Source organism: Diabrotica virgifera, chromosome 6, assembly GCF_917563875.1.
Source record: "Diabrotica virgifera virgifera chromosome 6, PGI_DIABVI_V3a".
Classification (NCBI taxonomy): Eukaryota; Metazoa; Arthropoda; class Insecta; order Coleoptera; family Chrysomelidae; genus Diabrotica; species Diabrotica virgifera.
Window position 1 is genome coordinate 138,446,209 of NC_065448.1, and position 16,930 is coordinate 138,463,138.

At 33.5% G+C, this 16,930-nt stretch overlaps 1 protein-coding gene across 1 annotated transcript in view; it reads left to right on the top strand.

The window, feature by feature from the left end:
* Positions 1 to 9,538, top strand: part of LOC126886897 (uncharacterized) — a 29,601-nt gene extending 20,063 nt beyond the window's left edge. Inside the window, exon 4 of the mRNA XM_050654031.1 lies at positions 9,311 to 9,538. Coding sequence (XP_050509988.1) covers positions 9,311 to 9,521 — 211 coding nt within the window. The 3' untranslated portion in view covers positions 9,522 to 9,538. The remainder of the gene's footprint in view (positions 1 to 9,310) is intronic.
* Positions 9,539 to 16,930: the final 7,392 nt, after the last annotated feature.

A 16,930-nucleotide genomic window follows, 5' to 3' on the forward strand; every position in this document is an offset into this window, starting at 1 on the left:
TACTAATTTCCACCTCCAGCTGTTGTGAGAAAATTTCATTACTCTCCAGGTTATCCAGAGATTTACCATTAAAAGTGCTGTATACAGTACCAAAATGTTTCGCAAACAACTCTGTTATTTTTTGTTTGTCATTCTCACTTTCCTCACCTAGAAACATAGAGCCAGGGAGAGCATCATGTCCGTTGGTTTTATTTTTGATGAACTTCCAAAATTCACCAGCGTTCTCATTTATTCTCACTTCCATCTTTGAAACGTAAGCATTGTAAGACTGCTCAGTGAGTGATGAGCATTCATCTCTCAAATTTTTAAATTCAATATAGTGGTGATACTTATTTGTAGTTTTATATTTTTTATGCGCAATCTTTTTGGCAATGACTTTACTCTTAAGTTCAGATGAGAACCAAACAGGAAAATTCGATCTTTTTACAGGTATCTTTGGTACAAAAAGTTCAATTGCGTTCCAAATAATGGAATAAAAAGCATCTAAAATGTCATTTACATCCTCTAAACAGTACAACTCAATCCAATTGATCTGAAGCAAATAATTATTCAAGGCACCATAATCCGCCTTGTGAAAGTTATAATAAATATTAGTTTCCAAACTGATATATTGATTATCAAATAATATTAATGCTTCAAGTGAGGGATGATACCTGTCACACGTCATTAAAGCTTCCGCTTTTTTTAGATTTAAATAAGTATCAGAGAAACACAGATCAAGAATTGAGTCATACTGGTTTTTAAAATAATTATATTGACCTAATCCTAAAAAATTGAACTCGTCACAAAACAAAATTTCAGTATTATTACTTATATTTTTAGCAGTCGTCTCACCGTCCCATATCAGATTTGGTAGATTATAATCCCCAAATAATACTAGTTTAGAATCTTTATACTTATTCATAATTAGTTTTACAGTATCAATGTGATTGGAATAAACATCCAATCTAGATCTGGGCGGAATGTAGACACAGCCAAAAACATATTTAATGCAATTAATAGTAATTTCAGCAAAAATCTGTTCTACATTTGAACTGGCAATTTCCACTAGACAAGAACTGATATCACTTCTAACTGCAATTAACACTCCACCTCCTCTTGATTTCTCGCTGGAAATATGATCACGGCCCCGACGGTATACGGTATATAAATCACAGAAAACTTCATTACTTTTAATTTCAGGACCAAGCCAACTCTCTGTTAGGAAAATAACATCATATGTAGCTGAACAGGATGTCAAATATATGTCCTTTAGTTTCGTACGCAGACCACGCACATTTTGGTAGTAAAGTGATAGACTATTCATACTTATGTTCGCATTTGGGAGTTTTTTGGATTCTGGTGGTTTTGTTCTTTTACCTTTGAGATAAACGGGTTACCATTCTTGTATCGTATTGCCAAGTTTGATTCACCATTTCTTCTACGCCTATCAAGTTCTTCATATAATTTCTTGAGATGATTTCGTTGCATTTGAGTAAGATCTGATTTAATCAAAATGCTCGATGGCTTCAACTTATGTTTGTTTTTAAGACATGCAATCACTGTGGTATTATTTTGAAAAATTACCTTAAGTGGTCTTGGCCTGTCACTACTGCTATTACCACGTCCTACCCTCAAAACCTTAAACTCAGTTGCTCCAACCTCCAGTTTCGTTAGTACTTCTCGAATATTTGCCTTGTCATGATCTATTCTCTCATTAGTAACCTTAGATTGGCTCTCATCAACATTATAGATTAGTATATTTTTAGATCGACTACTTCTATCTTCTAATTCCAGGAACATATCTTGCTCATCTTTGATAATAGATACACTTTGATTTCTTATCTCTTCACTGCCATTTCCACACATGGTTTCAATTTTTTCTTGTAACCCTTCAAGTTTCTTTTCTAAAGTTTCAACTTTCGCCTCATTAGATATTACAGACGCTTTAATTGTATCTATTGTTGCCTGCACTTCAGTCCTCTGATTTAACAATAGGTTAATTATGTGAACAATAACTACTAGTACATCTTTATTGGTAGTGGTACTTTTCTTTAATAAATTATTTATTTCATCCTTGATTGCAGTTTCACTCTCTACAGCATCCACAGTATTGCACAGTAGACTTGAAAAATCAGCATTGGGCACCTGTTTTCCATTGTCAGCACTTTCTTTTGATACCGAATTTTTCCGGCTATTTGAAGCAGAATTCAAAGATAATCTCTTCACCACCGTCTCTTTGCATACTTTACATTCCCAGTTATGCGATTTAGTTTTGCGAAAGTCAGCACAGATTTTTTCATATTCACTTTTAGTCAAACCCGTGCATCCCTTATGGACCCATGAGCAACAAGTGATACACTCAATGGAAATTTGCTTTGGTTTAACCTCCCGGTCACAATAAAAACAAATGCACACACTTGCCATCTTCCAAATATAATGTCTTAGTATCTTAATAATCAGTCACCTCAACTCCTGGCCTAATTCTAATTATCTTCAAATAAATTGGTAATGACACAAAAAAGTCAGATCAGTTTTTAGTCAGTTGTTATCAGTCTTCCTTAATTACTATCAATTTAATACTTGCTTAATATTTACAATATTGATGTCAAATCTTATTATATTTTTGAGGTCAACCTTTCATAAGAAAGTCCTGGAATTTTCCTTTTGATAGGTATAAGTTTCTCCTCTAAGTTTAACGTATTTCACAATAAAATCACATATTTTCTGGAGCCCATGTGCACATGTTTACAATCACCTTAATTAAGGCCTATCTTTCCAGCTTCTATGTCCAGTTCTGTCATAATTTCAACATAAAACTGAGGCTGAAACTAGATGAAACTATATATCATTAAAACTGACTTCAAACTGCCCAAGTAGTATTTCATAATTATCCCTTGTCAAAGGACCCCGCAACACTCCTTATGGAAAAGTGGTCCCGGTCAAATTTAGCGAAAGTTTAGTCAATGATACTTCTCGATGTCTAGATTAAAAAAGTTCATGGGACTTGGGTCTGAATAACTACTACTCTCGAGCTACAGCCTTCTGAAGTTATTGGATTCGAGTGCTCGGTTTACATTAAATGCACTAATTCATGGTCAAGTGAACGAAAATATTTATTATTGGAAGAAGAGAGACTCATTTTCTTCATGCATACTTGCGTCTTTATATGAATTAGTGGTCAAAAATAGAGTCAAAAATAGATGTATCGTATTTTAATCTTCAGGAAACCTCCGAAAAGTCCTCAAAAAACTAAAGAAGTGCGATATAAAATGTTGTTGTAGATGTTTTCATGAATGCTTCACAGTTATGCAATACCAGCAAATCTGCAGTTCCGCCTTATCTTTAGAATACTACTGAAGTTCGGACCTTTCGATCCAAAGGTAGGCGCTCTTACCACTGAGCCACAGAGGGGGTAAATATTAATTACAATTGTCTATGGAAAAATCGGGTTTACGTCAGCTTCAACTATCTGTACGTTAAGATTTTGCTGATTTCGGTTAGATGCATCATATGTCTACATATATTAACTAACGACCTATTAGGATACTTAACATTGGGTTGATGTCTTGCAAAGACTAAAAACCATAACACACTAGTTATATGAGCACAAGTATCCACAGATCTCGCACCAGATTAACAGGTACAGCAGTACCCGCTAATCGGTTCTTCTGCAGGCTCATCTTCATCAATCGTGTAGGAAATGAATATGTAGCTTGTAGATACAATAGCTACAATAAAACTTGTAGCTTGCCGAAACCTAGAAAATATTCGAGCTCTTATGAATCCCGGTTCATCCATATTCTCATCAATTTGAAACTCTGCCTCATTGTCTCTAATTATTTTATCTTGTATGTAAGACGGTGTCAGTTTAATTTGATAATCGTTATTACGAAGCCTTCTCCATTGACCATTTCTTCTAATTAGATTATGTCTCAACTCTAGCTTGTACAAGATTGGGAATTAATAACCTCTGTAATAATTGTTGAGCATCTTAAGCTGGAGCACCTTCCATTGAACAATATTTTATATTAAAAAGATCATCATCACTAGCTCTAGAACCCCTGGTGGACCTCGGCCTGTTCAAGAATCAGCTTCCATTCCTTTCTATCCTTCGCCTTTGTTTTCCAATTTCGTACTCTTAACACCCATAACTCGTCTTCCACCATGTCCTTGAATCGTACTCTGGGCCTACGTCTTTTCCTCACACCATACGGTCTTTGGTTATAAAAATGTGTTTTGACGGCTCCATCTCGTTCATTCCCGTTAAATGAAGAACAAATTTTTCTTTAATTTTGGAGCATGTTACGGGTATGGAATTACACCATTCCCCCACACCCCTAGATCCGCCACTGTTCAGTAGTATTCTAAAGATAAGGCGGAGCTGCAGGTTTGCTGGTATTGCATAACTGTGAAGCATTCATGAAAACATGATAATTCTTACATCTTTATTTTTCTGAGGACTTTTCAGAGGTTTTTTGAAGACAAAACACGATGCATCTATTTTTGACCACGAATTCATATACAACACGCAAGTATGCATGAAGAAAATGATTCTTGCTTCTTCCAATAATAAATATTTTTGTTTACTTGACCGTGAATTAGTGCACTTAACGTAAACCGAGCACTCGAATCCAATAAGTTCAGAAGTCTGTAGCTCGGGAATAGTAGTTATTCAGACCCAGGTCCCATGGACTTATTTAATCTACACATCGAGAAGTATCATTGACCAAACTTTTGTTAAATTTGACCGGGACCACTTTCCCATAAGCAGTGTTGCGAGTTTCCTATAAAAAAGCAGGCCAATTAACTGAGTACCCACTATACCTGACAATAGTGTGGTCGGGTATAGTTAGTTTTTGGGGTCTTTGAGTATGGTTTTCACGTATCCAGTGTGGATCTACCTCATTCCAATATCTTAAATTTTTGGAGATTTACATAGTGTAAATATTGCTTCGTCAGAAAAACATATCTTGTTGACGAAGTTCTAGTCAGTTACAATTTTATTCATCATTACCTCACTAAAGACTTTTAACAGACTTGGTAAGATTACGGACAAGATTATGCGCAAGATTACGGGCAATTCGCGCCGACTCGCTTTTATACGTTTTCAAAATGAATGCAAGTTTCTAAATATACACGTACATAGTTAAAGCTAAAGCAGGTTGGCGCGAGCAACTCTCTTTAAAAACAATAATAAATTTTCTATGTTGAAAAAGTAGTATGTAAATTGATATGTCTACTACTGTATAAAATAATATTTGGTTACATATAACAAATTTATAACGTGAATAAACATGATATTTACTTAGGCTTTCCAGGATATCGTGAATTCGCCATGTCGCACTATCTTTAACAGCACTTACTTGGCTATGATTCAAATTAAATTGATAAGTGTAATGGTAGAGGAGCAAAGTATGCTAAATGTGCAGTCACTCGAGCGTTATGGGGACCTATTGGGTTGTGAAGAGTAGGTTCTAAAGCCAAAAAAAGTTAAGTAAAGTTTTCCGTTTTAGTGGGCGCTTGCCATTTTTTAATTTAATTTTCCATTTCCAACAATCGTTTTTTTCGATTATAACGCCATCTATCCATAATTCTAAAAAATGTTTCGAATAAAAGTTACTTATTTTTACGTAAGGAATCCAAATCTGCAATAAAAAATGGAGGTTCCTATTTAAAATTTTAAAGTAACCCCCCACCCCACCTCCGTGGGGGGTCGTGTTTGATGCCATTTGATAGATTTTTCAAAAATATTGAATAAGTGTATTTTACAGTTTTTCGATCTGATGTTCATTTCGCGAAATATCGCGGGATTCGTATTTAAAATATTAAATTTACCCCCACCCCTATCCGTGGGAAGTGATGTTTGGTATCATTCGATAGCTTTTTAAAAAATATTGAGCACATATTTTTTAGTTTTTCGATCTGTCATTCATTTCGCGAAATATTCGCTTTTTTCTTGTGAAATTTTGGGACTCCCCCATTTCCTTACGCCCGGCTCAAATCGTCACATTTTTGAAATATACACTCTTTTGTATGCACTTAACTTACCTTATCTTAATCTGACAATTTCGAGTTTTTTTAAAGATAGATTTTTTTTTTCGGGCCCCCCTTAACGAACTCCCCTGTGTTAAGAGCCAATATATGGTAGAGGTACATCTGCAGGGTACCAGGTTTCTCCCCATATGATAATCTGACGCGCTCGAGTAACTGCAAAAATCCCCGCTTGGGCTCCCCTACCATAACTGAGATATGCAAAATAAAAAATATGTAGTTGTCAGCAATTTACAGGAGTTTAATTTTGTTTTACGACTTACGTAAATGTATGTCCATTGCAGTGGACACCGGATTTGAAAGAGTTAATTAGTAGTAATTTTTGAATCCAAAATTAAATTATGATCAAGAATAATTTCTACTATGATTTGAGACGTCGCCGTCGCATACACTCTTAAGATGACATGGGAAATTAAAATAGTTTTTTGACGTCCTACGTATAATTATGACTGAAGTCAACTAGCCACCTATAAGACGTTATCTTGTACTATCTCACAACTTAATATTTTCCATCTTTTGCGTTATTTTGCCGGTTATTAGCGCACTCATCACTGTATACTGTATAAAATACATATACAACGATAAGAGCGCTAATAACCGGCAAAATAACATGCGGAAAACATAATAGGTTATGAAATAAAAAGAATAAAACGAGTAGAGGTGGGAAATTATCAATAGAAACTTATACATTTACATTATACTGATAGTTTCTCACCTCGTCGCCTTAGTACTATAACTTGATAACTCCAAAATTGACGTTTTTGAGATAAATAGTTCACAAGATGTATTTTATTTGCCTCCATATTGTGTAAAAACTTGATAGCTTTCTCCAAACGGGTTAAGTAAATTAAGTATTTATTTATGATTGACGAAAGTTGATAAAACTCAAATGTCCCTAATATTCAGTGCTAAAAGTTGACAAGATAAGTTATCAAGCTATTATTTAATCGAAATAATCGTGAATACGACATACACTGAATGCTATAACTAGATAACTTGAGTTATCTAGTTGTAGTACGTGTTTTTCTGAAACCATTGAGCTTACCACATAATTGCTATCTGTTTATTCGGTTCATTTTAATGCAAGAATTCGAGAATTGTTAGCAGATCTGGCAACCCCCATGGACGAGGACTAATTTTCAACAAAATAATGTTAAAATATTAGTTGTGTTAAAAAGTTGCCTTATATGCAACTTGGCACAACATGCGACATGACCAAATGTTAACATTATGGTAGTGCTAAAAGTTGATAACTTTAATTTTTCATGGTTTTTTCCATATTGGAAAACAAATTTGCACCGTATTCCTAAATAGATCAGTTGCCAAAAAGTTAAGGAGCAGTATTTTAGATCTACAGAGTGAATTCCGTATTTAACAACATCATGGTAGCAGCACAAATATCTTTAAAATCTTTAAACTCGTTTATCTCAAAACCACTAATTTCGAGTTATCAAGTTATAGTATTAAGGCGACGACCTGTAGACGTATCGGAGTCAAATTTTCACAGGAGAATTTTATAAAATTATAAAATTCTGCTGTCACGGTGGCAGTTGCCAAACTCCTCCGATACGTCTAAAGCTGGGAAACTATCAATATCATGTAAATTTATAGGTTTCTATCTATTTATATATTTATAGTTTCATCTCTTTTTATTTCACGTATTATGTTTCTCGTCTTTTTCATTATTTTGCCGGTTATTATCGTACTCATCACCGTATACAATAATAACCGGCAAAATAACGTAAAGAACGGAAAACAATACATTGTGAAATAAAAAGATATGAAACCTAATAGAGGTGGAAAATTATCAATAGAAACCTATACATTTACATTATACAGGGCGTCCAGAAACCCTACCGACAAACGAAGACAGGAGATTCCTCAGGTAATTTTAAGACGATTTAACCAAATTCTTGTGTGTAATTAAGTCTTGTAATTAGTTTTTCTTAAATATTTCCAGAACACTTCTAGTTAGAAAAACAAAAATTGGTGCGCATATTTATCTTCCAGAGATAAATCGATTCCATCCATTGCAAATTTATAGTACCGGTCAAGGCGTCCGTTTTGGGTAGGGTCACGGTTATTTTATCGCATAACTTTTTTTTTTTAATTTTAAGCATTTTTCACTGTGGATTATTAAATTGTTAGGTATGCTAGTACTAAAAGATACTCTTTATTTAAGTCGGTAGGACACACAGTTTTCTAGAAAAATCGATTTGAAAATTTTTCGTCTCTTGAATTTGAAAAAAAAATGAAAAAATTTTTCAAAAAGAAACGGCGTATTGTACCGACTTTAAGCAAGAGTAACTTTTACTACTAGAATACCTCATAATTTAATAATCTAGTGTCAAGAATGCTTAAAAATTAAAGACAAAAAAGTAATGCGATAAAATAACCATTGACCTACCCAAAACCGACGCATATGACCGATACGAGAAATTCGCAATTAATGAAATCGATTCATCTCTGAAATATAATTAAACGTACAAGTTTTCGTTTTTCTAAATAGTTTGTTTTTGAAATTTAAAAAACGAATAATTTTCAAATCGATTTTTCTAGAAAACGGTGTATCCGATCGACTTAAAACAAGAGTACCTTTTAGTACAAGAATACTTCACAATTTAATAATCCAGCGTCAAAAATGCTTAAAAGTTAAAGACAAAAAAGTTATACGATAAAGTAACCGTTGCCATACCCAAAACGGACGCCTATGACCGGTAGTAGAAATTTGCAATGGATGGAATCAATTTATCTCTGGAAGATAAATACGCATACCAATTTTTGTTTCTCTAAATAGAAGCGTTCCGGAGGTATTTAAGAAAAACTAATTACCAGACGCCATCTTCAAATAGATCTAGCTCTCTTAGGGAGCGTTTTCGGACTAAGTGAATGGGGTTAAATTGTCTTAAAATTATCCGAGGAATCTTCTGTATTCGTTCGTTGGTAAAGTTTCTGGACACCCTGTATAGGTAGTTTCCCACCTTTAGACGTGTCAGAGTCAAATTATCACAGGAGAATTTTCTGTCACAGTGGCAGTTGTCAAATTTCTCAGATACATCTAAAGGTGTGAAAGTATCAATATGATGTAATGTTGTAGGTTTCTATTGATAATTTCCCACCTCTACTAGTTTCATCGCTTTTTATTTCACAGCGTATTATGTTTTCCGTCTTTTGCGTTATTTTGCGGGTTATTAGCGCACTCATCGCTGTATAGCATATGTACATACATAAGCACTGTTTAATTTGTATTTTTTAACCTTTCGTTTTTATTTTTAAGGGGCGTGTTAAAGATAGCCGAAGTTGAAAGCAGATTTGAAAATATCGAAGATTTCATTAAAGGTGTTAGCTATTTCGGATTCAAGAACACTTGGAAAGACCAATCGCACAATCTATTTTACTTTTTAGATTTTAAAAAGGAAAGAGATGTTAAACACAAAAATAAATTGCCTACTTTAAGTTTACTTCCATGTTTATATAAGAAAAGATAAATGTTTTTATTTTATAATCATCGTTTTTTTATTTTTTGTTAATTTTTCATGAAATTACATTATTTCGAAGTAAATTTCCAAGTATGTAAAGTGAACTTCAAAATTTTAAAGATTTACTTGCATTTGACTTGCTTCAGTGGATGCCACCGGCAAAACCCGATTTCCTAGATCAAACTAGTTTATCCCGATATTAATACAGACATTAGGTATGATACAGAGGTAACCAATAGTGCAGAGTGTAAAGTGAAAATTGACTAAGTGGGAGTAGAAAAAAAAAAAGACTACTTAATACTCACGGAACTAATAATTGTAAACGATTTTTTTTTGTTTTTGTTTGATTTTATCGTTAAAAAACGAGCTATATATGTATTTAACACCAAACGGGCGTACGGAAAAATGAAGAGCAAAGTTTTCCATTGCCTTCATTTTTTCCCCGATGGGAGGTGTACAGTAAGGGAAAAAACCCTTACTGTATAATATAATATGTATCCTAAATAATGTATATAATTTAAGCATAATTAGGTCGTTACAGAAGATGTTGTTTCTACAATCACAAACAAAGCGAAGGTTGATTGACGGAGCTTGTTTAGGTAACCTCGTGTACCGCTTGGATACTCACGTACCGTTTACTTTCAAAGTCCAAATTATAGGAAGATATAAAAAGCCCGCAGAAGGGTAAAGTAGAAGCATTAATATTCATATTAAGATCGTTACTATGCTAGTTAGCAGTCGTGCGAGATGGGTGTCTGAAAGACTACCCCGCGAAACAACATCTTCGTAACTTTACGTGTATGGATGTTGTAAACTTTAAATGAAGTTATAAGTTGGAGTCAGTGTTTTCCGAAGTTCCGATAGTAGGCTACCCTTCCGTTCCATTGAGGATCAAACACGACAACTCGACATGACAACCCTGCAACACGACACTGTATTGACTGGCCAGTTGATTGCTTAAACCAGTGCCAATAAAACACAAACACACACACACGCACATATTTTACTGCTGTCATAAAACAAATAAAATTTTTATTTGGCAAATAAACATTGCTTTTCGGTTAAATTAAATGTTCAAACTGTCAAGAGGCAGGTGGGTGGCAGCTTAAACATTGAATTTAATGCCATCGGTACATAATTCGCAAATATTTTACGGCTGTTCCTACTTTTTCTGTCTTTACACGGCAAATTACGTGTAGCGCAAGTTGTACTATTAATATTAATGTTAATAAATGAAATATAAATATTTTGACGTTTCACAATTTGACAATTCACTTTTATATGCAGTGCCTTAAAATTTTTAAAGCACTAGTAAAGTAGCATTTTTAACGCTCCTATGGAGTGCTAAAAATTGCATTTTTAACACGGGTTGTAGAAATAGTTACTTTCCTAACTAGTGCGGAAAGTGATACTTTCACGCACGAGACTGCCGTTGATCCGAACGACGCGATAGCGGAGTTCGGACAAGCAGTCGAGTGCGGGAAAGACACTTTCCGCATGAGTTAGGAACAATATTTTTTCAAGGGCCGTACGTTTGGAAAAAAGCCACAAAAAATAGAGTTATATCAATTTTTATTTAGAAGTGAGAATACACAAATTAATTCTTTGACAACGTTGTCAAAACCAAACTTTCAATTAATGGGTTACCACGACGACGATATTGGTTTCCATGATTACGATTCAAAACCATTGTAATTATCTACTGATCTGACTTTTAAATATTATGTCACAATAATTTTATTTCATCGAATTATCGCGCTAATTTCATTAAAACATGAACACAATAAGATAAATTTTAAATAAATTAGTAAATAATATCTAAATATTAGTTTGTTGCATGTATTATAATATATTATAATGCCATATTACACGGTATTTTACTTTCCCGTACGGCGTGCGGGAAAGTGCAACTTTCGGAAACGAAATGCGTGCGTGAAAGTGGCTCTTTTAGTACGGCCGTAGAAAAATTAACTTTTTATTAAGTTCACGTATTAAATCAATTATTTATCAAATACACTATATATCAATATTATTTAATCAACAACTCAAAACATTCCAGATGCCATGTCAAATATTTAAAATTGTCACTGTCTGAGTGACAATATTCTATTTGACTGAGTGCGTTGAAAGACAAAGATAGATTTGGAAAATATTACCACGGACATTGTGTTCATTTTTTTCGAATTTCTGAAAAAAACAATAAATATTTTTGAAAAATTGAAACGCAGAATGAAACGACTAAATTATTACCGAGGGTCGAAAGTCCCTTAGAATAAATGTTTGGTTTATTTTGAATGAGATATTTGAAATTAATAATCACACTAAATTTTCGCTTAGTTTTTCACCCCTGTAACTTATTAAAATAAACATTATAGAAGTTCTCAGGGACTTTCGGCCCTCGCTAATAACGTTTAACATTCTGCGTTTAAATTTTTCAAAATTATTAGTTTTCTCAGGATTCGAAAAAAAATGAATCCCCATTTGAATAGCATTGCAGCCGAAAATACGTACCGATCCCCTTAAGCAAAAAGTAATGGTTATAAATACATATTTTACCAATAAATATTTTATTTCTGTTTTCTGACAGCAGTAAAATGTATTTTGAATTAAATAAACTACGCAAAGTCTTCTTCTTGTATCAATCAATTTAATTAAAAAATTGTTTTTGGACACCCTGTATAAATAATTATGTTAATAAAAAGACTAAGTTTTCACTCTAATGGCATATAACATATCCCACCAGAATGAAAACAATGGGAACCTTCTCTGGTTACACCTCCGAGGCTTCTACAATTTGCAAGCCATACGGATGCTGAGACTAAGGAAGATGAGGGAATTCTACAATTTACAATTCACGTCACATCTGCTCAGCGCGGTAAAGTTCCAACGAGACTGGTTCCCTTCATACTCCACACAGAGTAAATGTAAATCAAAAATGAATAACCATTTTCAATTTCGTTGCAAAACGAAAATACAGCCGAACCATATTCCAGTCCAATCAGAGAGTGCTGCAAGCACCTCTACCGGTTTCGAAACTTATTAGTCTCTCATCAGGAGGCACATATGCTGCTCTCCCTGATCCCTGATCCCTGAAAATGGTTATTCATTTTTAATTATGTTAATGTTTATATTACTGAATAGAGAATTTAATTGCCTTTCAAATGAGCTATCACAGGATCCCTATTCTTATTGAAAAAATCATCGATTGCGTCATCACGCCCAGACGGATGACGTCACTAGTCTGATATATATGCCAAAAAATCATAAATTAAAATACAAAATCGACGTGTTTCGGTAATTTCTAATAATGTTGTTTATTTAGTTAATAATGAATTTATGCGTTACTTTATATGAGTAATTATATATGTATGTACTTATAAATAAATAAAAAATATTTATTTGTTTTTTATTCATTGGCGATTTTGTTTTATTTGTTCCTCGGGTTAGGGTCAAAAAACATATTCTTAAGTATGCTAGGTTTATTGCAGTTTCGACATTTCTATTTGAATACAATAAATTGAAATATACTTACAATATTAATTGCAATAAAAACTTAGGCACCATAATTTAATAGGTGACTAAATCAATGAGGGTTTGTAGCGTAATAGTGTATTTCAAAGGCTAACCGATTTCAGCACTCTGGCGCCGTATTGCAGACCATTGTATTTTACAAAAAATTTCTCTGTCCGTTTCATATTACAGCTCTAATGGTTCATAAAAACTATATTTTATATAAAAACTATATAAACAGATATTTTCAAAAACTGTTTTTTTTTGAAGAATTTGTATCTGCAGTGAGAAAATTTCAACAGAAGAAACTGGAAATACCGACGGAAGAGATGAAATGTTTATTGATTTTAGAAAACGCTCCTGCTAATTCCTCTGAAAATATTCTACGTTCATAAGAGGTAACTTTAGTTATATGTTTTTGCCAAAAAAATACAATCTCGCTTATTCACTCCATGGATTAGGGAATAGTTTTGGCCAGCAAATTAATATATCTGAGGAAGATGTTTTACAACTAGCGCGCACCGTCCAGAGGTAGATGAAGGTGACCATGGGTATAGCATAATGGCTGAAAATGACATAGCAGAATACTAAAAAATGAGGATGGAAGTGAAGATAGCGAAGACAAAAAACCCAGCCAAAAATGAAGTTATTAGAGGTAAGATCGCATCTCGACGATCATATAACATTTATTGATTATTCTCAGATAGCTAAGTTCAAAACTTCATAATTGCAAACAAAACTTGATTCCTTTTTCAAAGCAGGATTACCGTAAGCAAGTGCGTCGATATGTTTTTGATTTATTTTGAGCCTACCCATATAGCACACAACGTCCGATGTACGTCCATATAACGTACATTTAAAGTCCAAACGTCCATGGACCAAAACTGGACGTACTATGTACGTACATTACGGGACGTCCATTGGACGTTTGATTTCAACGTACATTGGACATCCATTTGTGGTCCATGGATATTTTACACAAAACGCGACTATTATATTAAGTCCCAATACAAACTAAATGAGAATCTTCTTGACAACGTTGTCGCTCTTCGCGCTATCGGTCGTGAAAGGTAGTATTATTAGGCAGGTACTTTTAGGGGATTATCGCTGTTAATTGTTGTGGAATACTGAAGGATGGTTTATTTATGATAATTCACAGAATGGCAAACGCGCTTGTAATATACAACAACGGTACTGACTCTAAAAATAGTTTGGAACAGAAACAGAACAGAGATTAAACCTCTTTTAATGTGCATGCTTCCTAGGGCGTCATTATCTGAATCTCGTCTTTATGAAAATACATCCTGTGATATATTTGTGTTTTCTGTTTATCGTGCAAGTACAGTCGTGCATTAATGAAGTTCCTAGTTCCTATAATAAAGTATATATTATAATGAAGTTATAGTAAAGAGAAATAAAAAGGTCTTTTGTGTAATATTTTTAAGTATAAGTTTAGTATTATAAGGAACTATTTCCTTAAAGGCTTTTTGTTATGTATTCACAAAATTATGGATACTAGATTTCTTTCTGAAAAGTGCCCTACAAATGTCCATAAGACGTACATTGAATGTACATAAGGTGTACACTGAAAGCTTCAATACAACGTACAATGTACGTTTGTAGCGGACGTTCTATGGACGTCCAATTTTGTGAACTCTGGACATTCGTTGGACGTCCATCGGATGTCCATTGTACCTTAGCGGGACGTCCATTGGACGTTCCAATGTACACAGATGTACGTCCATTGGATGTCCATAAAACGTACTTGTGCTATCTGGGTATTGATTATATAACGGACTTTTGGCTTTAACGGACACCCCGTCCCCCCAATTAGTCCGTTATATCGAGGTTTTACTGTACCTACTGGGTAAAAATAGTTATTAAATTAAAAAAAAACACCCTATAACTCGGTAACGAGCCACATTTTATTTAAGTGATTTGGGTTAAATCTAAATATTTTAAGGTCTTTAGTCTACAACTCGGAGATATATGAGTTATAGACAGAGGTGTATATATATATATATATATATATATATATATATATATATATATATATATATATATATATATATATATATATATATATATATATGTCTATTGCTGTTTTCGGGGACCTAGTTATACATCGCTACAAAATGTATACATAGGTTTTAAACGTTTATACATGGATATATATTAGTAATTTAAGTATAAAAATCTAGTTAATACTGCTATGTATACACTTTTAGCTAATGTATAGGACAAATGCGTTTTTGGGGACTTTTATAAGTACACCTTTTTACTACTAACTCGTCACAGTTTTCGTGTCATTGTTTTTTTACATATTCTTAAATAATTTTTATGGGTAGCATTTGAAAATAATTTTATGTCAAAAACCACGAGACCGTAGATTTTTATGACCCTGTATATGGTCAAATTTTGTAAATAAAATAATTTAGCCGTAAGAAGTGTTTCGCGGAAGAGTAAAATTTTAGTGGTAAAGTTTCTACGAACATTTTATAAATTTCAACAGAATGGACTACAACGTGTGTTTAGAAAGTTAATGTATACCGCGGTTGATTGAACAATAGACAGTGCTTTCTAAATGGTTTCTCAGAAAGAAACGATGGTAAACATTTTTGTTTAGTTTAGGATAGGGTGTTTTTAGATTGCAAATAAAAATAATTTTAATATTTCCTAGAAATTGACAAGAAAGAAATTTTGTATACAATACTATCTATTTGGTCTTAAGAAAAGAAAGTAGGGATATGATGTGTGGTGAATGCTTGTGATTGGCTAGGAGACCGATAGAAGGAGAATAGAGTGGTGAGTTTCAGATTGATGAGAGAAAAAGGAATTCATTGGGTAATTACCATCGACAGCAATCAGTCCAGTTTGAAAGTAGTGTATTTGTGCAAAGTGTGTTAAATTGTTGACCATGGAAGCAGAATAGTGTGAGACGAGAACGAGACCTAGTCGAGAAGTCAAAACTCCTTGTGTACTGAAAATATTCCAGTTTCTGTCAGTAACGAGGGCAGTATTATATAAACTTGTACGAGGTACCTAACTGAGGGAAAAAATCGTTGAATTCTAAAGATTGATATTGTTTTTATCGAGTTAGAGATTTTAACTTGTATTTAAAGCTGCTTGTTAATACTGCTATGTATACACTTTTAGCTAATGTATAGGACAAATGCGTTTTTAGGAACTTCTATAAGTACACCTTTTTACTAATAAATCGTCACAGTTTTCGTGTCATTGTTTTTTTACATACTCTTAAATAATTTTTATGGGGAGCATTTGAAAATAATTTTATGTCAAAGACCACGAGACCGTAGATTTTCATGACCCTGTATATGGTCAAATTTTGTATTTAAAATAAATTAGCCGTAAGAAGTGTTTCGCGGAAGAGTAAAATTTTAGTGGTAAAGTTTCTACGAATATTTTATAAATTTCAACAGAATGGACTACAACGTTTATTTAGAAAGTTAATGTATACCGCGGTTGATTGAACAATAGACAGTGCTTTTTAAATGGTTTCCCAGAAAGAAACGATAGTAAAATTTAGTTTAGGATAGTTTTTTTAGATTGCAAATAAAAATAATTTTAATATCTCCTAGAAATTGACAAGAAAGAAATTTTGTATACAATACTATCTATTTGGTCTTAAGAAAAGAAAGTAGGGATATGATGTGTGGTGAATGCTTGTGATTGGCTAGGAGATCGATAGAAGGAGAATAGAGTGGTGAGTTTCAAATTCATGAGAGAAAAAGGAATTCATTGTTTTAAAGTAGTGTATTTGTGCAAAGTGTGTTAAATTGTTGACCATGGAAGCAGAATAGTGTGAGACGAGAACGAGACCAAATCGAGAAGTCAAAACTCCTTGTGTCCTGAAAATATTCCAGTTTCTGTCGGTAACGAGAGCAGTA